The 27,061-nt window shown below is 59.8% G+C and overlaps 2 protein-coding genes and 1 long non-coding RNA gene across 4 annotated transcripts; 1 reads left to right on the plus strand and 2 right to left on the minus strand.

Moving 5' to 3' along the window:
* Positions 1 to 550: 550 nt before the first annotated feature.
* C5AR1 (complement C5a receptor 1) lies at positions 551 to 9,370 on the minus strand. Of its 2 annotated transcripts, none has more exons than XM_065044253.1 (5): positions 9,113 to 9,370; positions 8,832 to 8,937; positions 8,650 to 8,699; positions 7,591 to 8,244; positions 551 to 2,401 (listed from the first exon to the last, which is right to left on the minus strand). In XM_065044253.1, the coding sequence occupies exon 5, from the start codon at positions 2,367 to 2,369 to the stop codon at positions 1,320 to 1,322; it is 1,050 nt and encodes a 349-aa protein (XP_064900325.1). In that variant the 5' UTR covers positions 2,370 to 2,401; positions 7,591 to 8,244; positions 8,650 to 8,699; positions 8,832 to 8,937; positions 9,113 to 9,370; the 3' UTR covers positions 551 to 1,319. The 2 variants fall into 2 exon arrangements, with proteins under 2 accessions (XP_064900325.1, XP_064900326.1); XM_065044254.1 differs by having other exon boundaries at positions 9,315 to 9,359.
* Positions 9,371 to 13,464: 4,094 nt separating this feature from the next.
* CCDC9 (coiled-coil domain containing 9) lies at positions 13,465 to 17,270 on the minus strand. Its single transcript, XM_065044255.1, has 6 exons — positions 16,965 to 17,270; positions 15,491 to 15,595; positions 14,947 to 15,082; positions 14,632 to 14,850; positions 13,738 to 13,821; positions 13,465 to 13,644 (listed from the first exon to the last, which is right to left on the minus strand). The coding sequence occupies exons 1-6, from the start codon at positions 17,253 to 17,255 to the stop codon at positions 13,634 to 13,636; spliced, it is 846 nt and encodes a 281-aa protein (XP_064900327.1). The 5' UTR covers positions 17,256 to 17,270; the 3' UTR covers positions 13,465 to 13,633.
* A 3,360-nt stretch (positions 17,271 to 20,630) lies between these two features.
* LOC135576922 (uncharacterized) lies at positions 20,631 to 24,142 on the plus strand. Its single transcript, XR_010468579.1, has 4 exons — positions 20,631 to 20,790; positions 21,505 to 21,794; positions 22,725 to 22,900; positions 23,823 to 24,142. It is a non-coding gene; the product is annotated as an uncharacterized LOC135576922 (long non-coding RNA).
* Positions 24,143 to 27,061: the final 2,919 nt, after the last annotated feature.

Below are 27,061 nucleotides of genomic sequence, written 5' to 3' on the forward strand. Positions count from 1 at the left end.
CATGTGTCCCCATCCCAAACTGTCTCCTTGTTCCCAACTACCTCCCTTGTGCTCCCGTGTCCCCAACCATCCCCATTGGGCTCCGTGTCCCCCATTGTCCCCAGTCCAAACTGTCCCCTTATCCCCAACTATCTCACTTGCACCCCCCATCCCAAACCATCCCCATTGTGCCCTCTGTCCCCAAGTGTCCCCAAGTATCCCCCTGCCCGACTATCCCCCTCGTGCTCCCCTGTCCCCCCTTGTCCCCATCCCAAACTGTCCCCTTGTCCCCAACTACCTCACTTGTGCTCCCCTGTCCCCAAGTGTCCCCAAGTGTCCCCATCACAACCTGACCCCCTTGTGCCTCACTATCCCCAACCACCCCTGCTAGACCTACCTGTCCCAAACTGTCCCCAATCCCCCCACCAAGACCCTTCCGGTGGCACCGGGGAGGTGACATCCGCCTGTGACATTCATTGTGTCACCCACAGGCCCCAAAACTGCTGACACAGCCAAAATCTTGCCCAAGAAACCACCGGAAAGGAGAAACGAGGAAGATGTTGCTCAACGCTTGAGGAACCTCCAGTTTTATTGGCGACGGTGACACGATGGGGACGGTGAGGGACGCGGCCACCTCCGTGGGGCGGGCTTGAGCTTTTGGGCCGGGCTTGGGCGAGCCGCCTTGGGCCGGGCTTGAGCGAGCCGCCTTGGGCCGGGCTCGAGCGAGCCGCCTTGGGCCGGGCTCGAGCGAGCCGCCTTGGGCCGGGCTCGAGCGAGCCGCCTTGGGCCGGGCTCGAGCGAGCCGCCTTGGGCCGGGCTCGAGCGAGCCGCCTTGGGCCGGGCTCGAGCGAGTCGTCTTGGGCCGGGCTCGAGCGAGCCGCCTTGGGCCGGGCTCGAGCGAGCCGTCTTGGGCCGGGCTCGAGCGAGCCGCCTTGGGCCGGGCTCGAGCGAGCCGCCTTGGGCCGGGCTCGAGCGAGCCGCCTTGGGCCGGGCTCGAGCGAGTCGTCTTGGGCCGGGCTCGAGCGAGTCGTCTTGGGCCGGGCTCGAGCGAGTCGTCTTGGGCCGGGCTCGAGCTGTCTTGGGCCGGGCTTGAGTTTTTGGGGCGACAAAGCCTGAGGTGGGTCCATGTCCACCTTGCGTGGTGGAGATGATGGGTGGTGACGAGCTGGCGGCACAGGCGGTGCCAAAGTCCTCCCGTCGCTCAGAGGCCACCGAGGAAGCCGGTAGAAGGTCCCCAAGGGTTGGCCAACACCCCAACTCACAACCACATGGGACAACGCGTGGGGAAAGGAGAAGACGGCCACCTCACCAAAACCCAAGCGCCGGAGCCGCCGCGTCGCTCATATGGTGGTGCTGACGCTCTGGTCGTCCACGGTGGTCTTGGTCTTCATCCTGCTGTCCCCCAGGGTGCTGGTGGGCTCGTCGCTCAGGACGCCGCGCAGGATGGATCTCCAGGAGCGCCGCAGCTTGTCCTTGAAGTCCTGCCCCATCACCACGTAGATGATGGGGTTGATGCAGCTGTTGACGTAGGCGACGCCGGTGACGGCGGCGTCGGCGTCGCGGGCGCCCTTGAACAAGTCGCTGCGAGGAGGAGTGGATGCCATGATCAACCCCACCACGTGGTAGGGCAACCAGCACACGAAGAAGCTGACGATGACCACCAAGATGAGTTTGGTGGCCTTTTTGGACCTGGCGAAGCCCTTGCTGCGCACGCGGGCCAGCAGGAGGCCGTAACAAACGGTGATCACCACGAACGGCACCAAGAAACCGGCGACGAAGCGCGTGACGGCGGTGACGAGCTCGGTGACGTGTTGGTGCCGCCCAACGGCCGCGTAGTCCAAGACGCACGTGGTCTTGTCGGAGAAATCGTCGCGTCGGACGGTGCGGAAGATGAAGGACGGGAGGGTGAGGAGCGCGGCCAAGAACCACGCGGCGCCGCACGCCGCCCGCGCCAACCGCAGCGTGCGGTGGTTCTGGCACCACACCGGGCGCGTCACCAAGGCGCAGCGGTCGGCGCTGATGGCCGTCAAGAGGAGGACGCTGGCGAACATGTTGAGGACGGTGAGGGACGGCAAGAACTTGCAGGCGAAAGGGCCCAACGGCCAGTGGTGGTCGCGGGCCAGCGGGAAGGCCAAGAAGGGCAAGGCCAAGCAGCAGAGGAGATCGGCCAAGGAGAGGTTGAGGAACCAAACGCCGTTGATGGTGCGACGCAGCTCGAAGCCGGTCACCCAGATGACGGCGCCGTTGCCCAAGACGCCCAGGAGGAAGATGAGGGCGTAGAGGGCCAGGATGGCGCGGTGGCCGGGAGGAACGGCGTAGCCGTCCAGGTCGTAGATGGAGTAGTCGTCCCACGTGTAGTTGAAGGTGTAGTTGGGCGTCAAGTCGTCCATGGTGCAGCGGCCGCTCAACCGGAAACCGCAGCCTGTTGGACAGCGGGGAAGGGTTTGGGTTGGATGGACCTTCAAGGATCATCCAGTTCAACCCATGTCATGGTCAAGGAGACCTTCAATGGGATGAGGGTCCTCAACACTCCATCCTTAGAGTCATAGAAGGGTTTGGGTTGGATGGACCTTCAAGGATCATCCAGTTCAACCCAGGTCATGGTCAAGGAGACCTTCAATGGGATGAGGTTCCTCAAACCCCCGTTTCTAGAGCCATGGAGGGGTTTGGGTTGGATGGACCTTCCAAGTTCATCCAGTTCTACCACCATTTTGGTCAAGGAGGAGTTTGGATTGGATTGAGCTTCAAAGATCATCTAATCCAACCCATGTCATGGTCAAGGAGACCTTCAATGGGATGAGGTTCCTCAACACCCCATCCTTAGAGTCATAGAAGGGTTTGGGTTGGATGGACCTTCAATGATCATCCAATCCAACCCAGGTCATGGTCAAGAAGACCTTCAATGGGATGAGGTTCCTCAAACTCTGTTTCTAGAGCCATGGAGGGGTTTGGGTTGGATGGACCTTCAAGGATCATCCAGTTCAACCACCATCTTGGTCAAGGAGACCTTCAATGGGATGAGGTTCCTCAAGACCCCATCCTTAGAACCATGGATGGATTTGGGTTGGAAGAACCTTCAATGATCATCCAATCCAACCCACGTCATGGTCAAGGACATTGTCTACATGACCGTGTTCCTCAAACCCCTGTTTCTAAAGCCATGGAGGGGTTTGGGTTGGATGGACCTTGAAGGATCATCCAGTTCTACCACCATCTTGGTCAAGGAGACCTTCAATGGGATGAGGTTCCTCAAGACCCCATCCTTAGAGTCACAGAAGGGTTTGGGTTGGATGGACCTTCAATGATCATCCAGTTCAACCCACGTCATGGTCAAGAAGACCTTCAATGGGATGAGGTTCCTCAAACCCTGTTTCTAGAGCCATGGAAGGGTTTGGGTTGGATGGACCTTCAATGATCATCTAATCCAACCCATGTCATGGTCAAGGAGACTTTGAATGGAATGAGGTTCCTCAACACTCCATTCTTAGAGTCATAGGAGGGTTTGGGTCGGATGGACCTTCAATGATCATCCTGTTCAACCCATGTCATGGTCAAGAACCTTGTCTACATGATCATGTTCCTCAAACCCTGTTTCTAGAGCCATGGAAGGGTTTGGGTTGGAAGAACCTTCAATGATCATCCAATCCAACCCATGTCATGGTCAAGGAGACCTTCAATGGGATGAGGTTACTCAAACCATGTTTCTAGAGCCATGGAGGGGTTTGGGTTGGATGGACCTTCAAAGATCATCCAATCCAACCCACGTCATGGTCAAGGAGACCTTCAATGGGATGAGGTTCCTCAAACCATGTTTCTAGAGCCATGGATGGGTTTGGGTTGGATGGACCTTGAAGGATCATCCAGTTCTACCACCATCTTGGTCAAGGAGGAGTTTGGGTTGGATTGAGCTTCAAAGATCATCTAATCCAACCCATGTCATGGTCAAGGAGACTTTCAATGGGATGAGGTTCCTCAAGACCCCATCCTTAGAGTCATAGAAGGGTTTGGGTTGGATGGAGCTTCAATGATCATCCCATTCAACCCACGTCACGGTCAAGAAGACCTTCAATGGGATGAGGTTCCTCAACACCCCCATTTCTAGAGCCATGGAAGGGTTTGGGTTGGATGGACCTTCAAGGATCTCCAAGCCCAACCCCCATCATGGTCAAGGACGTTTTCCACTCAATGAGGTTCCTCAAACCATGTTTCTAGAGCCATAGAAGGGTTTGGGTTGGATGGACCTTCAAGGATCATCCAGTTCTACCACCATCTTGGTCAAGGAGACCTTCAATGGGATGAGGTTCCTCAAGACCCCATCCTTAGAACCATGGATGGGTTTGGGTTGGATGGACATTCAATGATCATCCAATCCAACCCACGTCATGGTCAAGAAGACCTTCAATGGGATGAGGTTCCTCAAACCCTCTTTCTAGAGCCATGGAAGGGTTTGGGTTGGATGGACCTTCCAAGTTCATCCAGTTCTACCACCATCTTGGTCAAGGATGAGTTTGGGTTGGATTGAGCTTCAAAGATCATCCAATCCAACCCACGTCATGGTCAAGGACGTTTTCCACTCACTGAGGTTCCTCAAAACTCTGTCCATAGAGTCATGGAAGGGTTTGGGTTGGATGGACCTTCAAGGATCATCCAATCCAACCCACGTCATGGTCAAGACGACCTTCAATGGGATGAGGTTCCTCAACACTCCATCCTTAGAACCATGGATGGGTTTGGGTTGGATGGACCTTCAAGGATCATCCAGTTCAACCCATGTCATGGTCAAGGAGACCTTCAATGGGATGAGGTTCCTCAAACCCTGTTTCTAGAGCCATGGAGGGGTTTGGCTTGGATGGACCTTCAAGGATCATCCAGTTCTACCACCATCTTGGTCAAGGAGACCTTCAATGGGATGAGGTTCCTCAAACCATGTTTCTAGAGCCATGGAGGGGTTTGGGTTGGATGGACCTTCAAAGACCATCCAGTTCAACCACCATCTTGGTCAAGGAGACCTTCAATGGGATGAGGTTCCTCAACACTCCATCCTTAGAGTCATAGAAGGGTTTGGGTTGGATGGACCTTCAATGATCATCTAATCCAACCAATGTCATGGTCAAGAAGAGCTTCAATGGGATGAGGTTCCTCAAACCATGTTTCTAGAGCCATGGAGGGGTTTGGGTTGGATGGACCTTCAATGATCATCCAGTTCAACCACCATCTTGGTCAAGGAGACCTTCAATGGGATGAGGTTCCTCAAGACCCCATCCTTAGAGTCATAGAAGGGTTTTGGGTTGGATGGACCTTCAAAGATCATCCAGTCCAACCCACGTCATGGTCAAGGAGACCTTCAATGGGATGAGGTTCCTCAAACCCTGTTTCTAGAGCCATGGAGGGGTTTGGGTTGGATGGACCTTCAAGGATCTCCAAGCCCAACCCCCATCATGGTCAAGGACGTTTTCCACTCAATGAGGTTCCTCAAACCATGTTTCTAGAGCCATAGAAGGGTTTGGGTTGGATGGACCTTCAAGGATCATCCATTTCTACCACCATCTTGGTCAAGGAGACCTTCAATGGGATGAGGTTCCTCAACACTCCATCCTTAGAGTCATAGAAGGGTTTGGGTTGGATGGACCTTCAATGATCAATCCAATCCAACCCATGTCATGGTCAAGAAGACCTTCAATGGGATGAGGTTCCTCAACACTCCATCCTTAGAGTCATAGAAGTGTTTTGGTTGGATGGACCTTCAATTATCATCTAATCCAACCCATGTCATGGTCAAGGACATTGTCTACATGACCGTGTTCCTCAAACCCCTGTTTCTAGAGCCATGGAGGGGTTTGGGTTGGAAGAACCTTCAATGATCATCCAATCCAACCCATGTCATGGTCAAGGACATTGTCTACATGACCGTGTTCCTCAAACCCCTGTTTCTAGAGCCATGGTTTGGGTTGGATGGACCTTCAAAGATCATGCAATCCAACCCGTGTCATGGTCAAGGAGACCTTCAATGGGATGAGGTTCCTCAAACCCTGTTTCTAGAGCCATGGAGGGGTTTGGCTTGGAGGAACCTCCACTGACCACCCCGTCCAAGCCGCTGAGATGTTCCTCAGGAAGAACCCGAGGTGGAAGCACCGAAACCCGCCCCGGCCAGCGAGGAAACGGCCGTTTCCCCATTTCCTCCCCGTGGCGCAAGAACCGGGGTGAGGAAACACTCAAGCGCCGCAGCCCTGGTGGCTCCGCCGCCTTTGGGCCGGGCCTAAAGTCCCAACAGGAGATGGAGAAATCCGCGGTGAGCAAAGCGGCACCCGCACCAAAAACAGGTGGGAAAGACTAAGGGAGGAGTTTCCCCTCAAAACCCGGCTTTTCTCCCCCAAAACCTGGCTTTATACCCCCTCAAAACCCAGCTGTACCCCCAAAAACCCAGCTTTACCCCCCCAAAACCCAGCTTTACCCCCTCAAAACCCAGCTTTACCCCCTCAAAACCCAGCTTTACCCCCTCAAAACCCAGCTTTACCCCCTCAAAACCCAGCTTTACCCCCCAATTTCGCCTTTTGCTCCACAAAACCCAGCTTTACCCCCCAATTTCGCCTTTTGCTCCACAAAGCCCAGCTTTACCTCCTCCAAACCTGGCTTATCTCTCCAAAATTCAGCTCTTCACCTTCAAATCCTGGTTTTATTCCCCCTCAAAACCTGGCTTTACTCCCTCAAAATCCAGCTTTATCATCCCAAAACCCAGCTCTTCACCTTCAAATCCTGGTTTTATTCTCCCTCAAAACCCAGCTTTACCCCCCAAATTCACTTTATCTTCCCCAAAACCCAGCTTTATCTCCCCAAAACCTGGCTCTTCAAGCCCCAAATCCTGGTTTTATCCCCCCTCAAAACCCAGCTTTATCCCCTTAACCCAGCTTTATCCCCTTAATCCTCACTTTTCAACCCCCAAAACCCAGCTTTATCTCCTTAATCCTCACTTCCCACCCCAAACCCAGCTTTACACCCCCCAAAACCCAGCTTTATCCCCTTAATCCTCACTTCCCCCCCCAAACCCAGCTTTACACCCCCCAAAACCCAGCTTTATCTCCTTAATCCTCACTTTTCCCCCCCAAAACCCAGCTTTATCCTCCAAAACCCAGCTTTATCCCCTTAATCCTCACTTTTCCCCCCAAAACCCAGCTTTATCCCCTTAATCCTCACTTTCCCCCCCAAAACCCAGCTTTATCCCCTTAATCCTCACTTTCCCCCCCAAAACCCAGCTTTATCTCCTTAATCCTCACTTTTCCCCCTCAAAACCCAGCTTTATCCCCTCAATCCTCATTTCCCCCCGCAAAACCCAGCTTTATCCCCTTAACCCTCACTTTTCCCCCCCAAAACCCAGCTTTATCCCCTTAATCCTCACTTTCCCCCCCAAAACCCAGCTTTATCTCCTTAATCCTCACTTTTCCCCCCCAAAACCCAGCTTTACCCCCAAAACCCAGCTTTATCCCCTTAACCCTCACTTTTCCCCCCCAAAACCCAGCTTTATCCCCTTAATCCTCACTTTTCCCCCCCAAAACCCAGCTTTACCCCCCAAAACCACCACCAAACAGTTCCTTCCAGCCCCATGGACCCACTCACCTGCGTCCCGGCCGCTCCGGGTGCCAAATGGGTGCCAAATGGGTGCCAAATGGGTGCCGAGGAGGTTTTATGGGCGGCCGAGGGGAAGCGGAGGCCAAAAAAAGAAGAGAAAAGGGAAAACCCAAAAAGGAGAAGCAGCAACAACTTGGGGGGGGGGGGACCCAAAGGCCAACGAAGCGTTGACCCCCCCAAAATGTCATTTTGGGGGGGGGTTTTGGCCTCATTTCAGCTCCAGATTAACACCGGGTTGGGGACACAAAGTCCCGGAGGGGATCGAAGCTTAAACTGCTCCTTTCACCCCCAAATCTCCTCCCAAAAAGCCCCAAAAAGCCAAGAATCACCCCCAAAATCGCCCCCAAAGTGACGTCGGGGGTGCAAACGGCGTCGCCAAATCTACCGGGACCCCCCCCAAAAAACCACCGTGATAGGTTCAAAATGAGGGGGGGACCCCAAAAATTCGAGGGAGGACCCCAAAAATTCAAGGGGGGGACCAAAATAAGCCAAAGGGGGGACCCCAAAAAAGGGCTGAACCCCCCAAAAAGGTGGTTTTTCTGCATCCCCCCCCCCCCAAAATGTCATTTTGGTGTCGTGTCCCCCCCCCGGTTTTGCTCACGGTGTCGCGGGGGGGGCGGCTCGAGGACATCGCGGCGCGTCCTGTCGGAGAGAGAAAAGCATTGGGGGGGGGTCCAGCATCTTCCCACCCCCCCCAAAATTAAATTGGGGGGGTGGGGAGGGGGGGCGCAAAGCCCATTGGACGCCCCAAAAATGCGACGGGGCTGGTTTGGGGGGGGAAAAGTTTAATGCAAGACAGACAGATGTACAGAGGAGCGTAGCCCCCCCCCCCCAAATTAATCACCTGCTTGCCCCGCCCCCCCCCCCCCCCCCCCAAATAATTGGTCCCCAATACGGCAGCGAAGCGACGATGCGGCGTCCGTCCGAGGTGCAAGCGGAGGACAGACAGACAGATAAAAGGGGGGGTGGGGGGGGTAAGATGGGGGTGCGGGGGGGTCATTCGGTGCCCCCCCCCGCGGCGGCCGGGGGGGTTTTCCGAAAACGCACCCGCTGGAAATCCGTGATCTCCACGGCGTCGGGGGGAAATTCCACGGCTCCTATTTTGGGGGGGGGGGGATACAATTTGGGGTCTGAACCCCCCATGGAACAAAGCACAACACCCCCCCCCCCCAATTTAACAACACTGGGGGGGTCCCCATTGTGGCTCCACCCCCTATATCCCCCCTCACCTTGCGTCGCCGTGGTCCCCGTTGAGGCTTTTGGGGGCGCCGCTTCCTTTTCGGGGGGGGGGCTGGGGGTTGTGACCCCCCCGGGGCGACCCCCCGGGGCTTAAACCTATGGGGGAGAAACTTTAAGTCAAGCTTTGTCGCTTTATATTCCGCTCCGGCAATGCGGCGCCTATAGTGCCCCCCCCCCCCCTCAATTTATCGCCCCCCCCGGTGTAAATTGGGGACCACCCCCCCCCCCGGTGTAAATTGGGGACCCCCCCCCCCACCCAGGATGTTTTTACCTGGAGTCTCGCCGGGGTCCCCAGTGGATTTAGGGCCAAAGGGATTGTCCCCATTGTCCCCAACGCTGCTGCGGGGAGAGGCCAAGTCCATCTCCTCCCCCCAATCGGTGGCGAGTTGGTGACCCCCCCACAAAGGGGACAAAGGACCGGTGGGATGGGGGGGGGGTGACAACGGCACGGGGGGGGCTTTTTGGGGACGCACTGCGGGGGGTTCGGCCTTCGCTCGACGGCCCCGCGCTGTCCCCGTCCTCGCTCACGTCCTCCCATTCATCCTCATCATCCTCAGTTTGGGACCCCAATGGTGCTTCAGCCACCTATGGGGGGGGCGGATTTTGGGGTGTCACGGGGTGGGGGGGGACATAATTGTCACCCCCCCCCCCACCCCGGTGTCATTTTACCTCTTGTTTCGGCGTTTCGGCCACCGGCGGCTCTTTGTCCCAGCGGTTGTCGTGCATGCTGGGGGTGGGAAACGCCATTAAACCACGCGATAAGCGGGGATTAAGCCAAGCTTAGCGCCCCCCCCCCCCCCCCCGATTAAACGGCACCTGTAGGGTTTGGTGCCGCCCCCCCCCGGCCCTTTCGCCGCCGCTGGGGGCGCCGGGGGGTGAGGAATTCGCCGAATGTGGGAGCTTTGGGGGGGAAGCGGTTGGTGTGGTCGCTGAGGTTGGGATCCGACCCGGCCTTGAAGCTGCAGGCGGGCGATAAGGGTGAAAAAGCCACTTTTAGACCCAAAGTCCCAGCTTTGCCAGCTTAAAAACCAGTTTTAGTGCACCAAAAGCTGGCTTTTTCCGCCTCGAAATTCAGCTTTTCTGCCCAAAGCCCGGCTTTTCTCCCCCCCCACCCCGCCTCCCAAGCCTGGCTTTTCTCCCCCTCAAAAAACCCAGTTTTAACCCCCTCAAATCCCAGCATTTCCTCCTCAAACTCCGGCTTTTCTGCCCCCCCCCCCCCCCCCGCAAAGCCCCGCGCTTTACCACTCAAAAAACACAGCTTTACTCTCTAAAACCCCAACATTTTCTCCCCAAACCCAGCTTTACCCCACTAAAACCCAGCTCTAACCCCCCGCAAAGCCCAGCTCTAACCCCCCCGCAAAGCCCAGCTCTAACCCCCCCGCAAAGCCCAGCTCTAACCCCCCCGCAAAGCCCAGCTCTAACCCCCCCGCAAAGCCCAGCTCTAACCCCCCGCAAAGCCCAGCTCTAACCCCCAAACTCCTCTCTTTGCCCCCCAATAACCCAGTTTTACCTCCTCGAAACCAGTCTTTCCCCTCCCACAAAGCCCAGCTTTTCAACCGCAAAACCCAGTTCTACCTCTCAAAAAACAGCTTTACCCTCTCTAAAACCTGGTCTTTTCTCCTCCAAAGCCAGTTTTACCTGATAAACCCCATCTTTTCCACCTCAAAAACCAGCCTTTCCCCCCCCATTCAAACCCAGCCTTCCCCCCCCCCCATTCAACCCAGCCTTCCCCCCCCCCCATTCAAACCCAGCCTTCCCCCCCCCCATTCAAACCCAGCCTTTCCCCCCCCCATTCAAACCCAGCCTTTCCCCCCCCCATTCAAACCCAGCCTTTCCCCCCCCCATTCAAACCCAGCCTTTCCCCCCCCATTCAAACCCAGCCTTTCCCCCCCCCATTCAAACCCAGCCTTTCCCCCCCCCATTCAAACCAGCCTTTCCCCCCCCCATTCAAACCCAGCCTTTCCCCCCCCCATTCAACCCAGCCTTTCCCCCCCCCATTCAAACCCAGCCTTTCCCCCCCCCCATTCAAACCCAGCCTTTCCCCCCCCCATTCAAACCCAGCCTTTCCCCCCCCCCATTCAAACCCAGCCTTTCCCCCCCCCATTCAAACCCAGCCTTTCCCCCCCCCCATTCAAACCCAGCCTTTCCCCCCCCCCATTCAAACCCAGCCTTCCCCCCCCCCATTCAAACCCAGCCTTTCCCCCCCCTATTCAAACCCAGCCTTACCCCCCCCCTATTCAAACCCAGCCTTTCCCCCCCCATTCAAACCCAGCCTTACCCCCCCCCATTCAAACCCAGCCTTTCCCCCCCCCATTCAAACCCAGCCTTTCCCCCCCCCATTCAAACCCAGCCTTTCCCCCCCCCATTCAAACCCAGCCTTTCCCCCCCCCATTCAAACCCAGCCTTTCCCCCCCCCATTCAAACCCAGCCTTTCCCCCCCCCATTCAAACCCAGCCTTTCCCCCCCCCCATTCAAACCCAGCCTTTCCCCCCCCCCATTCAAACCCAGCCTTTCCCCCCCCCCATACAACCCCAGCCTTTCCCCCTGCCAAAGCCCAGCCTTCCCCCCCCCAAAACTCAGCCTTCCTCCCCGCAAAGCCCAGCCTTTCCCCCCCCAAACCAGCACCACCGTGGACAGCACAGCCCCCCCGGCCTCACCCGCCGTCGGGTTTCTCGGCGTCCCACTCCCGCCGCCACTGCCCGCCGGGTTTGCGGTGCCGCGCCAGCCGCTCGCGGTCGATCTGCTCGCGCTCCTGTTTCCAGCGCACGTACTCGGCGCGTTCCCGGCCCGTCATCGACAGCGTCATGTCCAGCGATGCGCCGGATTTGGGGCTGGGACGGCGGCCCTGGGGGAAAACCGGGTTTAAATGCTGTCCCGGGGGCTCAGATCCTGTCTGGGACGTCAAAACAGACCACAAGTGCAGCTTAAACCTGGGCCCGGGGGCTCAGATCCTGTCTGGGACGTCAAAACAGACCACAAGTGCAGCTTAAACCAGGTCTCAGCTGCTTAAATCCCATCAGATTCCATCTGGGAAGTCAAAACAGACCACAAGTGCAGCTTAAACCTGGTCCCGGCGGCTCAGATCCCGTCTGGGACGTCAAAACAGACCACAAGTGCAGCTTAAATCAGGTCTCAGCTGCTTAAATCCCATCAGATCCCATCTGGGACGTCAAAACAGACCACAAGTGCAGCTTAAACCAGGTCCCAGCTGCTTAAATCCCATCAGATCCTATCTGGGATGTCAAAACAGACCACAAGTGCAGCTTAAACCTGGTCCCGGCGGCTCAGATCCCGTCTGGGACATCAAAACAGACCACAAGTGCAGCTTAAACCTGATCTTGGGTGCTCAGATCCCGTCTGGGACGTCAAAACAGACCACAAGTGCAGCTTAAACCTGATCTTGGGTGCTCAGATCCCGTCTGGGACGTCAAAACAGACCACAAGTGCAGCTTAAACCAGGTCCCAGCTGCTTAAATCCCATCAGATTCCGTCTGGGACGTCAAAACAGACAACAGGTGCAGCTTAAACCTGATCTTGGGTGCTCAGATCCTGTCTGGGATGTCAAAACACACCACAAGTGCAGCTTAAACCTGGTCCCGGCGGCTCAGATCCCGTCTGGGACGTCAAAACAGACCACAAGTGCAGCTTAAACCAGGTCCCAGCTGCTTAAATCCCATCAGATCCCGTCTGGGATGTCAAAATAGACCACAAATGCAGCTTAAACCTGGTCCCGGCTTAAATCCCATCTGGGACATCAAAACAATCAGAACACCAAAACACGGCTTAAACCCTATCCTACATGCTCAAAACCCACGCAGACACCAAAGCATGGCTTAAACTCCATCCTAGGTGCTCAGATCCCACCCAAGACACCAAAGCGCAGCTTAAACTCCGTCCGCGCCAAAGCGCAGCTTAAACTCCGTCCTAGGCACTCAAATCCCACCTAGGACGCCAAAGCGCGGCTTAAACTCCATCCCCGCCAAAGTGCAGCTTAAACTCCATCTTAGGCACTCAAATCCCACCTAGAACGCCAAAGCGCGGCTTAACCTCCGTCCCCGCCAAAGCGCGGCTTAACCTCCGCCCCCGCCAAAGCGCGGCTTAACCTCCGCCCCCGCCAAAGCGCGGCTTAACCTCCGCCCCCCGCCAAAGCGCGGCTTAACCTCCGCCCCCGCCAAAGCGCGGCTTAACCTCCGCCCCCGCCAAAGCGCGGCTTAACCTCCGCCCCCGCCAAAGCGCGGCTTAACCTCCGCCCCCGCCAAAGCGCGGCTTAACCTCCGCCCCCGCCAAAGCGCGGCTTAACCTCCGCCCCCGCCAAAGCGCGGCTTAACCTCCGCCCCCGCCAAAGCGCGGCTTAACCTCCGCCCCCGCCAAAGCGCGGCTTAACCTCCGCCCCCGCCAAAGCGCGGCTTAACCTCCGCCCCCGCCAAAGCGCGGCTTAACCTCCATCTTAGGCACTCAAATTCCACGCAAGGCACCAAAACTCAGCTTAAACTCCATCCTAAGCACTCAGATCCCACCCAGAACATCAAACCCCAAAAAACTGCAACTCAAACTCCATCCCAACCGCTCCGATCCCCCTTAAACCCCCCAAAATGCGTGACGGGGGGGGGGGACGGGACCCACCGTGGGGCCCTGGCGGCTTTTGTCGCGTTCCATCCCGGCTTTGACCTTGTCGAAATCGGCGCCCCCCCAATTCCGGACGTGGCGCCGACTCCCCTCCCTGCGATCGGCGTCCGACACGGGGCCGCTGCGCCGCGGGTCGTCCAGGAAATTCCGCACCGGGTTCTTCTCGTTAAGCCCGTCCTAAATGGGGGGGGCACAGAGGACATTGTCACCCCCTCGGGGGGATGTTTGTGACACGTGTGTCCCCCCCGATCCCCTTTTTTCCGGCCTCACCCGCTGGTTCCGCTCGTACTCGGCGATTTTCTCCATCTCCTCGTTCATCTTCTCGATGTTTTGGCGCCGGCGTTCTTCCCATTCCTGGGGGGGGCCCCCCCAAAATACAACATTTTGGGCCCCAAAAAATCCACTTTGGAGCCCAAAATAACCATCTGGGTCCCCAAAACACCCCAATTGGATCCCAAAAACCACCACTTCGGACCCAAAAATCCCACCTTGGAACCCCAAGAAAGCCAAATTAGATGCCAAAAATCCCACTTTTGACCCCCAAAAACGCACCTTGGACCCCCCCCCAAAAAACCCCAAAACAGACCCCAAAACCACTCACCAAGTCCCCAAAACCCACCATTTGGGACCCAAAAACCCCACCTTGGACCCCCAAGAAAGCCAAATTGAACCCCAAAATCCCACTTCTGACCCCAAAAACGCACCATGAACCCCCCAAAAGACCCCAAATTAATCCAAAACCCCAAACTGGACCCCAAAACCACCCAAACTGGACCCCAAAAAACAACCTCGGCCCCAAAAATCCCACCTTGGACCCCCAAGAAAACCGAATTGGACCCCAAAATCCCACTTTTGACCCCCAAAATGCACCTTGGACCCCCCAAAAAACCCCAAATTACCCCAAAACCCCAAACTGGACCCCAAAATACCACCATTTGGGACCCAAAAATCCCACCTTGGACCCCCAAGAAAGCCAAATTGAACCCCAAAATCCCACTTTTGACCCCAAAAAACACACCTTGGACCCCCCAAAAAACACAGGTTGACCCCAACACCCCCAAATTGGCCCCAAAATCCCACCTTGGACCCCCAAAGTCCCACCTTGGACCCCCAAGAAAACCAAATTGAACCCCAAAATCCCACTTTTGACCCCCAAAAACCCACCTTGGACTTGCGGTCGGGTCCGTCGCCCCCCCCGGCCGTTGCGGCCGCCCCCCGGCCCCGCGCTCGCCGCCCCCGTCCCCCCGCGGAGCCCCCGTCCCCTGCCCCCCCCTCCCAAAACGGCTCCGCCGGGGGGGTCGGGTCCCCCCTTGGGGAGCGGCCGGACCCCCGGGGGGATTTGGGGACCCCCGGTGGCTTTTTGTCCCTTGTCACACGTTTCTCCTGGAAGAAACAACACGGGGGGGGTGGGTGGAGAGATCAGTGATACAAACAACCCCCCCGCCTTGTGTTGAACCCCCAAAATGGTCCCTGACTCACCCCGGGGGGGGACACGACGGTGACGCCCCTGGGGACGCGGCGGCCGTCGAATTCGGGGTGGGGGGGGGCGCGCGCGCCGCAGCGTCGTCACCGCGACCCCCTCCTGCTCCGCCTTGCGCCGGTCCTCCTCGATCTCCTACCGCCGACACCCCCCCCCCAAAAAAGGTTTTGGGGACGGGAAGGAGGTGACAACCCCCCCAGCCACCCTCCTGTCACCTGTTGTCACCAAGATGACCCCCCCATGAAGATTTTGGGGTTGGGAAGGACACAACACCCCCCCCCCCAAATATTTTGGGAAGGGACAGATATGACACCCCCCCCCCCCCCCATGAGGATTTTGGGGATAGGAAAGACACAACCCCCCCAAGAATATTTCCAGGACGGGATGGACACAACAACCCCCCCGGCTGCTCCTGTCACCTCATATTATATTAATCCCCCCCGACTTGGCGTTAAGCCGGGATTAACGGCTCTAAGCTCCTTCGGTGCCTCCTTAGGCCGGGTTTAAGGGGGGGGGACACACAGGACAGGCCCCCCCCCGCACCTGGTAGCGCCTGATGAGCGCCTCATTCTTCTTGCGCAGCGCCTCGATGCGCTTGTCCAGCTCCGCGTCCTTCTCCTCCTTGGAGCGCAGGTCCAGCGCCGCCGACTGCAGGGACAGAGCGGGGACGGGTTCTAGGAAGGCTCGGCTTGGCTAGGCCGGGCCTAGGCTGGACTCCAGAGCCCCGCTTAGTCCCCAACAAGCCCCAGACTGGACCCCTGGGGTCCCTGAGTGAACTCGCAGATCCCCAGACCGGCCCCTTGGAGCCTCAGAATGAACCTCGGGAGCTTCAGACTGGACCCCAGAGCCCCAGGCCGGACACCTGGAGCCCCAAAGGGGCCACCTGGAGCCCCAAAGGGGCCACCTGGAGCCCTAGGCTGGGTCCCCAGAGCCTCATCCTGGTCCCTGGAGCCCCAGACCCGAACCTCTGGAGCCCCAAAGGGGCCACCTGGAGCCCCAAAGGGGCCACCTGGAGCCCTAGGCTGGGTCCCCAGAGCCTCATCCTGGTCCCTGGAGTCCTAGGCTGGGTCCCCAGAGCCTCATCCTGGTCCCTGGAGCCCCAGACCAAACCACCAGAGCCCCAGACCCGAACCTCTGGAGCCCCAAAGGGTCCACCTGGAGCCTCATCCCGGTCCCTGGAGCCTCATTCCAGTCTCTAGAGCCCCAGACCGAACTCCCAGAGCCCCAGGCCGGGTCCCTGGAGCCCCAAAAGGGCCACCCAGAGCCCCAGGCTGAACACCCAGAGCCTCATCCCGATCCCTGGAGCCCCATCCTGGTCCCTGGAGCCTCATCCCAGTCCCTGGAGCCTGAGATCAGACCCCCGGAGCCCCAGACCCAAACCCTGGGAGCCCCAGACCAGACCCCCAGAGCCTCATCCCGGTCCCTGGAGCCCCAGACCGGGTTCCTGGAGCCTCATCCCGGTCCCCGGAGCCCCAGACAGGGTCCCTGGAGCCCCAGACCGAACCCCCGGAGCCTCATCCCGGTCCCCGGAGCCCCAAACCGGGTTCCCTGAAACCCCAAACCGAACCCCCGGAGCCCCAGACCGGGTTCCTGGAGCCCCACGCCGGGTCCCCGGAGCCCCACGCCGGGTCCCTGGAGCCTCATCCCGGTCCCTGGGGCCACAGACCGGGTCCCCGGAGCCTCATCCCGGTCCCTAGGGCCCCAAACCGGGTTCCCCGGAGCCCCAGACCGAACCCCCAGAGCCTCATCCCGGTCCCTGAAGCCCCAAACCGGGTTCCCTGGAACCCCAAACCGAACCCCCGGAGCCTCAACCCGGCGGCCCAGAGCCCCAGGCCGGACCCCCAGAGCCTCATCCCGCAGCCCCATCCCGGCCCCCGCAGCCCCGGCCCGGCCGTTCCAGGCCCAGTCCGAACCCCCCGCAGCCCCAAGCCGGCCTGGCGCGACCCCCAGAGCCTCCCCCGCCCCCCGGAGCCCAGGGCCGGTGTCCCCGGGGCCGAAGCCCCGGGCCCGGTCTCACCATCGCGGCGGCGGGAACAGCGGCCGCCCCCTGAGCGCTCCGGGACGGACTGAGCCCCCCGGAGCGACCGGCTCCGCCCACCAGAGCCATTTCCGCTTCCGCTGCGGGGTATGGGGGGGGGTGTCTTAAAAGGGCGATGGCAGCAGGCGGGTGGGGCCCACCCGGGACTGTGTGTCGCCACACGCGTGGCTGTCCGTCTGTCCTGATGTGTGTCCCCATGGTTGTCCCCCCGCCCTGGCTGGGGTCCATGTGTCCCCATGTGTCCCCACAGTCCCGTGTCCTCCTGTCCATGTGTCCCCATGTCCCCCCATCCCCAAATCCCCCTGTCCCCATTTCATTGTGCCCCCAGATTCCCGTGTCCCCAATGTCCCCTTTTCCCATTGTCCCCATGTCCCTACACCCCCCACCCTCCACGTCCCTGTGTCCCCTTGTCCCCGTGTCCGCCTGTCCCCTCATGTCCGTGTCCCCCGTGTCTGTGTCCCCCTGTCCTCATGTCCCCGTGTCTGGATCCCCCCGTGTCCCCCTGTCCCCCGTGTCTGTGTCCCCCTGTCCCCATGTCCTCCATGTCCCCGTGTCTGGATCCCCTCGTGTCTGGATCCCCCCGTGTCCCCGTGTCTGTGTCTCCCCGTCCCCCTCGCTCCCCACTCTCCTCGGTGGGCGTGTCTACACCACGCCCCGCCCCTTCCCCCGCCCTCAGCAGGCTGTGCCGGAGGCGGGAGTGGGCGTGGCCTTCCCTGGGCCCCGCCCCTCAGCTGTCTCCATGGCAGCTGCGGCTCTGGCCGCGGCGCCGCGCGTTGATTGGCTGCGCCGGGCCGGGGGGCGGGGCCAAGGGGGGAGCTCGGCCCTGGGCCGTGTCCTATAGCGGGAACTATAGCGGGACCTATAGCGGCTGCTGCACCTCGGGATGGAGCTACAGCCGCCCCGATAGCTGGATCTATAGCAGAACCTATAGTTGGACCTATAGACTTACTTATAGCAGCACCCATAGCAGTATCTATAGCCAAAGCTATAGCGGGACCTATGGAGAGAGCCCTAGAAGCACCTGTAGGCATTTCTATGGCTATACCTATAGTGGTAGCTATAGCTGTACTGATGGAAGTGCCCATAGTGATGCCTATGGCACCTATAGGCAGCAAGTGTTACCTATAGGTAGCACCTGTCTCTGTATGTATAATGCTACTTATAGTATCTATAACACGACCTACAGTTGGTAGCTATAGGCAGCACCTATAGATGTGCTATAGAGCCTATAGAGCTGGTACTTGTAGCCTTTACATCTAGATGCCCCCATAGCTGGTAGTCATACCCATCACCTATAGCCGGTACTTATAGATATAGCTGGTCCATATAGCTGTATAGCCAATACATACAGCCACACCTATAGCTGTACCTATAGATGATGTACCCAGAGCTGGCACCCACAGCCAGACCCTCCAGCGGTACCTATGGATGACGCATCTCTAGCTGCACCTATAGCCGGTACTTATAGCTGTACCAGCAGCTCCTGTCCCTGCGTCTGTCCCACGTCTGTCTGTCCCGTGTCTGTCCCATGTCTGCCTGTCTGTCCCATTCTGTCCCATGTCTGTCTGTCCTGTGTCTGTCTGTCCCATCCTGTCCCATGTCTGTCTGTCCCGTGTCTGTCTGTCCCATGTCTGTCTGTCTGTCCCATTCTACCCCCATGTCTGTCTGTCCCATGTCTGTCTGTCCCACGTCTGTCTGTCCCGTGTCTGTCTGTCCCGTGTCTGTCTGTCCCATCCTGTCCCCATGTGTGTCCCATGTCTGTCTGTCCTATGTCTGTCTGTCCTATGTCTGTCTGTCCCATGTCTGTCTGTCCCCATGTCTTTCCATCCCATGTCTGTCTGTCCCATTCTGTCCCATGTCTGCCTGTCTGTCCCATTCTGACCCATGTCTGTCTGTCCCATGTCTGTCTGTCCCATTCTGTCCCATGTCTTTCCATCCCATGTCTGTCTACCCCATTCTGTCCCATGTCTGTCTGTCCCATGTCTGTCTGTCCCGTGTCTGTCCCCATGTCTGTCCCATTGTGTCCCATGTGTGTCTGTCTGTCCCATGTGTGTCTGTCTGTCCCATGTGTGTCTGTCTGTCCCGCTTTGTCCCCATGTCTGCCTGTCCCACGTCTGTCTGTCTGTCTGTCTGCCCATGTCTGTCTGTCCCCATGTCTGCCTGCCTGTCCCGCTCTGTCCCCATGTCTGTCTGTCTGTCCCGTGTCCGTCTGTCCCGTGTCTGTCTGTCTGTCCCGTGTCCGTCCGTCCCGCTCTGTCCCCATGTCTGTCTGTCTGTCTGTCCCGTGTCCGTCCGTCCCGCTCTGTCCCCATGTCTGTCTGTCTGTCTGTCCCGTGTCCGTCCGTCCCGCTCTGTCCCCATGTCTGTCTGTCTGTCCCGTGTCCGTCCGTCCCGCTCTGTCCCCATGTCTGTCTGTCTGTCTGTCCCGTGTCCGTCCGTCCCGCTCTGTCCCCATGTCTGTCTGTCTGTCTGTCCCGTGTCCGTCCGTCCCGCTCTGTCCCCATGTCTGTCTGTCTGTCCCGTGTCCGTCCGTCCCGCTCTGTCCCCACGGCCGCGCCCTGGGTCCCGCCGGTTCCCGCTCCGCTGGATACAGCGGCCGCCGCGGGCTCTGATTGGCTGCGGCGCCACCCTCTCCAGCCAATAGGAGCGCGGCCCGCGGTGGCGCGCTCTGTGTGTGTATATGCACGGGGTGGGGGGGGGGGGGAGCGGCCGGAGGGAGGGGCGGGGTGACCAGGGGGGCAGAGGTCAAAGGTCAAATATCAGTGCCTGAGGGGCCTGCAGTGTTACCGGGCAAAGGCCGCGGGGGGAGGGGGGGGGTGTTTCGGGGGCTCCCGGGGCACCGGGCGGGGATTCGCCGGTTCGGCGGCGCCTGGTTGGCCCCTTCCCGCTGTTACCGGGGAGGAGGCGGCGGCGGCGGCGCCCAAACTTTTCCCCTGGAAACGGCGGCGGCGGCGGCTCCTGATTGGCTGCGGCCGCCCCGGGACCCGCCCCCCCCGCGCGTGATGGGGGGAATGAACCACGAGGGGAGTGTGTGGGGGGGGGCAGCACATGGAGAGTGGGGGGTGGGAACCCCTGGGGAATGGGGGGAACCCCACGGACTGTGACCCATGGGGGGGTCGGGGTGACACCCCCCACTCAGCACCCACCGTCCCGAGTGGGACCAAGGGGAGGCGGGAAAGAGTTGGGGGGGGCCCATAGGGGGCACCCCCCCCCCCAAATTCCCCCTCTGGACACCCCGAAATCCCCCAGACTTGGGACACGAGTGGAATTGGGAGGGGGGGGGGTATGGGGCGCAACCCCCTTTAAATCGCCCTGTGTCCCCTCAGACCCCCCCACACCCGGGGGGGGGCGGACAGAGTTGGTTTGAGCCCCAAAAACCCCAGACCCCCCCCAAAAACCTCCCCCCCGCCCCCGACCCGGGACTCCCCATGAGGCGGGGGGGGGGGGATCATTTGGGGACCCAATGGCGCACCCCCCCCCCCCCCAAACTCCCCGCACCCCCAAGACCCCAAGCGGAGGGGTGTGGGGGTGGAACATTTGGGGGACCCAAGGTGGGGGGGGGGATGAATATATGGGGCGCACCCCCCGCCCCCCCCAAAAATCCCCCGGACCCCCCCATCGCGGGGGGGAATTGGGAGTTTCCCGCCGCACAAGCCCGAACTTGTCCTGTAGGGGAGGGGGGGAGCGGGGGGGCGTGGCCTGCGGGGTGACGTCACGGGAGGGGCGTGGCCCCGCCTGCCAGAGCTCGCGAGCCGGTGCCCGATCGCGACGTTCCCGGTTCCCCCGCCCGGTTCATGCAGCTGCTGTGAGTGTTTTGGGGGGGGGGGGACACACACACACATACACGCACCCCCACGCGTGACATTGTTGGGGGGGAAAGGGGGAGACGCGTGGGGGCACGCGCCCCCGCGGGCGACACGCGTGGGGGTCGTGGACACCCCCCCCGTTCCCGCCCGTGGGGTGGATTTGGGGTGTGGGAAAGGGGAATCACGCGTGGGTGGGGACGGGGAATCACGCGTTGGGGGGGGGCAGAGTGGGGAGGTGAGGTGAGGAAGCCGTGGGGTGTCCACGGACGGGGGGGGTGGGGATGGACGAGAGACCCGTGGGGTGTTTAGTGGGGCCGGGGGGGGCGGGGGGGGTGTCTTCGTGGGGTCCCCATCACGCGTGGGATCCGTGGGGGACACAGGAGGGTGGGGGGTTTAGTGTGGGGGTCTGCGAAGGCACCACCCCCCACGTGGGTTGCCCCGTGCGTGGGTTGTAGGGGTGTAATGGGGGGGGGGGGGTATATAGGGGGTATAAGGGGGGGGTGTCACGCGTGTCCGTGGGGGGGGGGTCGGCGCCGTCTCGGGTCGCTGCCCGGTTTGTTTACAAACACCGCCCGCTCCCCACGACTCCCCCTGGCGGGCGCGGGAAAACACAGCGCCCTATGGTGGGGGGGGGGGGGACACACACACACACATCATGGGACATCACACCCCCCCCATCGCTAACCCACTCGTGTCCCCCCCACCCCACGCAGAGCCCCCCGGGTGCGATGGCCAGACCGCTGCGGGAAGGGACCGTCGGGGAGCCCCCAGCCCCCCTGCCTGCGCCTCCTGCCTGCGGGGGGGGCGCGGGGGGGGCGCCGCATCCCGCCTGCCGGGGGGGGCCGCCCCCCGCCGCCCCCACGCGTGTCCCGCCCCTCCCACGCCGGCGTCACCCCCGTCTGAGCTGCGCGTGTCCCGGGGACGCCCCGGCCCCCCCCATCCTGGCCCCTTGTGGCTTTTACGGCTGCGGGACGGGAGGACCCCCCCCCCGCTGCTGCCCATGGTGAGTCGTGGGGGGGGCACCCACTCGTGGCAGGGGGGGGGGGGTCTTTATACCCGGGGGGTCAGTTTCCCACTCGTGGGGGGGGGGTCCCTATAAACGGCAAGGGATCTTTATACCCAGCAGGGTCCCTATATCCATGGGGAGGGGTTCCCACTCGTGGGGGGGTCCCTATAACTGTGTGTGGGGGGGTCTTTATACCCAGAGGGGGTGGTTTCCCACTCGTGGGGGGTCCACGCACCCATGGGAGGGTCCTGTTACCCGTGGGGGGGCTGTCCAACCCACGGGGGGGGTCCCTATAACTGTGGGTCCCTATAAATGGGGGGGGGGGATCTTTATACATAGGGGGTCCCTATATCCAAGGGGGGGGCTGTGGGGTCCCACTCATGGGGGGTCCAGGCACCCACGGGAGGGGGGGTCCCTATACTTGGGGGGGTGGGCGTCTCCCACTCGTGGGGGGGGGTCCCTATATCCACGGGGGGGGCAGGGGGTCCACTCGTGGGGAGGGCTCTCCCACTCGTGGGGGGGGTCCACGCACATGTGGGGGGGTCCCTATACCCATGGGGAGGGCTCTCCCACTCGTGGGGAGGTCCACGCACACGTGGGGGGGTCCCTATACCCATGGGGAGGGCTCTCCCACTCGTGGGGGGGGTCCACGCACACGTGGGGGGGTCCCTATACCCATGGGGAGGGCTCTCCCACTCGTGGGGGGGTCCACGCACACGTGGGGGGTCCCTATACCCCTGCTATGGGGGGGTCAATACCCCCACTTCCCTCCCTGCCCCCGCCCCCCCCGTGTTTTTTGGGTGGTGGAACCTCCCTGTGACCCCCCCCCCCCCTCCCCAAACCCCACTTGGAACAGACCAGAGTGGGCAGCAGACACTGAACTAAACCCCCCCCCCCCCCCCCATTTTTGTTGTGTCCCCCCCACAGGTGACTTCCACCCCACGCAGGACGAGCCCCACGAGGGGGGGGACACCCACGAGGGGGGGGGCGGTGTCATTGTCCCCAACGGTCACCTCCCCCCGGCCCCCCCCGGCCCCGAACGGGAATTGGGCGCCCGGCTGCGCCGCTTGGGAGACGCGTTCCAGAGCTCCTATGAACAGCAGGTGAGGGGGGGGGACACCCCAAAACTGGGGGGGACACACCCCAAAAAGGGGGGGACACCCTAAAATTTAAGGGGGGGCACCCTAAAATTGGGGGGGATACTTTAAAGTGGGGGGAAACCCCAAAATCTTGCACCCCCCCCCTCGCTCCATCCTCATTGTTATTCCCTCTTGTTGCGGGTTATTTGGGGAGGGGCACCCCAACATTTAAGGGGTTTAACCCCAAATTTAAGGGGGGACAGCCCAAAATTTAAGGGGGGACAGCCCAAAATTTAAGGGGGGACAGCCCTAAATTGGGGGGGGGCTCCCCATGGGATGTATTTTGGGGGGGGCACCCCAAAATCCCCCATCTCCCCCCCTATTCACATGTTATTCCTGGTGTCACTGAAGGGACCGTTACCCCAAAACTGACGAGGTTTACCCCCAAATTTAAGGGGGGGACCCCAAAATGTAAAGTGGGGTGCCCCTAAATTGGGGGGGGAAACCCCTAAATTGGGGGGGAACCCCTAAATTGGCGCAGAAACCCCTAAATTGGGGGGGCACCCCAAAATCACCAAGCTCTCCCCCCCCTTATTCACGTTATTCTTCATGTTACAGAAGGGGGTTTTACCCCCAAATTTAAGGGGTTTCCCCCCAAATTTAAGAGTTTAACCCCAAAATTAAAGGGGGGAACCCCAAAATTTCAAGGGGGGGGTCACCCCACAACTTAAGGGGGGTGTCCCTAAATTAATTAACCCCTCCTCGTTAACAAAAAGCTGCCGCCGGCTCGTTTGCATCACACCAAGCCTCAACCTCACCCCCTATAAATAGCAGCTGGGAGCCAATGGAGAAGGGGGGGGGACCCTAAAACCCCCCCTGTTAATGAACCCCCTGACTAATTAACGCCCCCCCTCGTTAATTAACACTAACGAAGGCCTTTTTCCAGCAGCGGGAGCGGCGCGGCGGCGTGTTTTGGGGTCACCTGTACCGCCTGGTCTCGCAGTTGCTGGGAGCCGTCTACAACCTGCAGGCAGCGCGGGAATTAATTAATTAGCTATTTATTTAATTTATTAATTAGCATACGGGGCGGGGGGGGGGGGGAAAACACCCCCCTGACCCCCCCCCCCCCCTATATGGTCCTGCTGTGATCGCAGCCCCCACTGGGGGAAGCACTGTATATATTGTATATGTTGGAGCTGTATAGATGGGGAGGGGTGTACATTATATATAAGGGAGGGGGTGTATATAAGGGGCTGGGGGGTGTATATAGGGGTTGGGGGGGGATGTATATAAGGGGGGGTTGTATATAGGGCCAGGGGGGTGTATATAGGGGGAGATGGGAGATGTATATATGTGATCAGTGAGTTTTTTTGTACGTTTCTTTTCAATAAAATGAATTTAAGGAGAAGGCGGAAAGCGGCGCTGGGGGGGGATCTATAGGGGTTGGGGGGGATCTATAGGGGTTGGGGGGTCTATAGGGGTTGGGGGGTCTATAGGGGTTGGGGGGGTTTGTAGGGCTTGGGGGGCAGTCTGTAGGTCCATAAGATTTGGGTGGGGGGGGGGTCTATATGGTTTGGGATCTATAGGATCTGGGGGTCCATAAGGTTCAGGGTGTGCAGGGGGAGGTCTATAGGGTTCGGGGTCCATAAGGTTTGGGGGTGCGGGGGGTTCTATAGGGTTAGGAGTCTATAAGGTTTGGGGGGTGCAGGGGGGTCTATAGGGTTAGGGGTGTATAGGGTTTGGGGGGTGCAGGGGGGTCTATAGGGTTCGGGGTCCATAAGGTTTGGGGGTTCAGGGTCCATAAGGTTTAGGGGTGCAGGGGGGGTCTATAGGGTTTGGGGTCTATAGGGTTTGGGATCCATAAGGCTTGGGGGTTGCAGGGGGAGGTCTATAGGGTTTGGGGTCTATAGGGTTTGGGGGGTGAAGGGGGGTCTATAGGGTTTTGGGGGTGCAGGGGGGGTCTATAGGGTTCAGGGTCCATAAGGTTTGGGGGTGTGCGGGGGGCTCTATAGGGTTCGGTGTCCATAAGGTTTGGGGGTTTGGGGTCCATAAGGTTTGGGGGGTGCAGGGGGGGTCTATAGGGTTTGGGGTCTATAGGGTTTGGGATCCATAAGGCTTGGGGGTTGCAGGGGGAGGTCTATAGGGTTTTGGGGGTGCAGAGGGGGGTCTATAGGGTTCGGGGTCCATAAGGTTTGGGGGGTGCAGGGGGGGTCTATAGGGTTTGGGGTCTATAGGGTTTGGGATCCATAAGGCTTGAGGGTTGCAGGGGGAGGTCTATAGGGTTTTGGGGGTGCAGGAGGGGTCTATAGGGTTCAGGGTCCATAAGGTTTGGGGGTGTGGGGGGGGGGCTCTATAGGGTTCGGGGTCCATAAGGTTTGGGGGTGCAGGGGGGCTCTATAGGGTTCAGGGTCCATAAGGTTTGGGGGTTCGGGGTCCATAAGGTTTGGGGGGTGCAGGGGGGGTCTATAGGGTTTGGGGTCTACAGGGTTTTGGGGGTGCAGGGGGGCTCTATAGGGTTCGGTGTCCATAAGGTTTGGGGGTTCGGGGTCCATAAGGTTTGGGGGGTACAGGGGGGGTCTATAGGGTTCGGGGTCCATAAGGTTTAGGGGTGCAGGGGGGGGTCTATAGGGTTTGAAGTCCATAAGGTTTAGGGGTGCAGGGGGGGCTATAGGGGTTGGGGTCCATAAGGTTTGGGGGTGCAGAGTTTGGTGTCCCTGCTGTTTGGGGGTGCAGAGTTTGAGGGTCCCTGGTTTGGGGTCCATGGGGTTTGGGATCTGTGGGTTTTGGGGGTGCAGAGTTTGGGGGTCCCTGTGGTTTGGGATCCATGGGGTTTGGGGGTGCAGAGTTTGGGGGTCCCTGGTTTGGGGTCTTAGTGGTTTGGGGTGCAGAGTTTGAGGGTCCCTGGTTTGGGGTCCCTGTGGTTTGGGGTCCATGGGGTTTGGGGGTCCCTGGTTTGGGGGTGCAGAGTTTGGGGTCTCTGTGGTTTGGGGTCCATGGGGTTTGGGGGTGCAGAGTCTGGGGTCCTTGGGGTTTGGGGGCCCCTGGGGTTTGGGGTCCCTGGGGTTTGGGGGCCCCTGGTTTGGGGGTGCAGAGTTTGGGGTCTCTGTGGTTTGGGGTCCATGGGGTTTGGGATCCATGGGGTTTGGGGGTGCAGAATTTGGGGGTCCCTGGTTTGGGGGTGCAGAGTTTGAGGGTCCATGGGGTTTGGGATCCATGGGGTTTGGGGGTACAGAGTTTGGGGATCCCTGTGGTTTGGGGTCCATGGGGTTTGGGGGTACAGAGTATGGGGTCCCTGTTTTGGGATCCATGGGGTTTGGGGGTGCAGAGTTTGGGGTCCCTGGGGTTTGGGGGCCCCTGGGGTTTGGGGGCCCCTGGTTTGGGGGTACAGAGTTTGGGGATCCCTGTGGTTTGGGATCCATGGGGTTTGGGGGTACAGAGCATGGGGTCCCTGGTTTGGGGGTGCAGAGTTTGGGGGTCCATGGGGTTTGGGGTCTGTGGGGTTTGGGGTCTGTGGGGTTTGGGGTCTGTGGGGTTTGGGGGTGCAGAGTTTGGGGGTCCCTGGTTTGGGGTCTTAGTGGTTTGGGGTCCATGGGGTTTGGGGGTGCAGAGTTTGGGGTCTCTGTGGTTTGGGGTCCATGGGGTTTGGGATCCATGGGGTTTGGGGGTGCAGAATTTGGGGGTCCCTGGTTTGGGGGTGCAGAGTTTGGGGGTCCATGGGGTTTGGGGTCCATGGGGTTTGGGGGTGCAGAGTATGGGGTCCCTGTTTTGGGGTCCATGGGGTTTGGGGGTGCAGAGTCTGGGGTCCTTGGGGTTTGGGGGCCCCTGGGGTTTGGGGGCCCCTGGGGTTTGGGGGTACAGAGTTTGGGGATCCCTGTGGTTTGGGGTCCATGGGGTTTGGGGTGCAGAGTTTGGGGGTCCCTGGTTTGGGGTCTTAGTGGTTTGGGGTGCAGAGTTTGGGGTCCCTGTGGTTTGGGGTCCCTGGGGTTTGGGATCCATGGGGTTTGGGGGTACAGAGTTTGGGGGTCCCTGGTTTGGGGTCCATGGGGTTTGGGATCTGTGGGTTTTGGGGGTGCAGAGTCTGGGGGCTCTGTGGTTTGGGATCCATGCATTTTGGGTCTGTGGGTTTTGGGGGTGCAGAGTTTGGGGGTCCCTGTGGTTTGGGATCCATGGGGTTTGGGGGTACAG

Source organism: Columba livia, chromosome 34, assembly GCF_036013475.1.
Source record: "Columba livia isolate bColLiv1 breed racing homer chromosome 34, bColLiv1.pat.W.v2, whole genome shotgun sequence".
NCBI classification, from domain to species: domain Eukaryota; kingdom Metazoa; phylum Chordata; class Aves; order Columbiformes; family Columbidae; genus Columba; species Columba livia.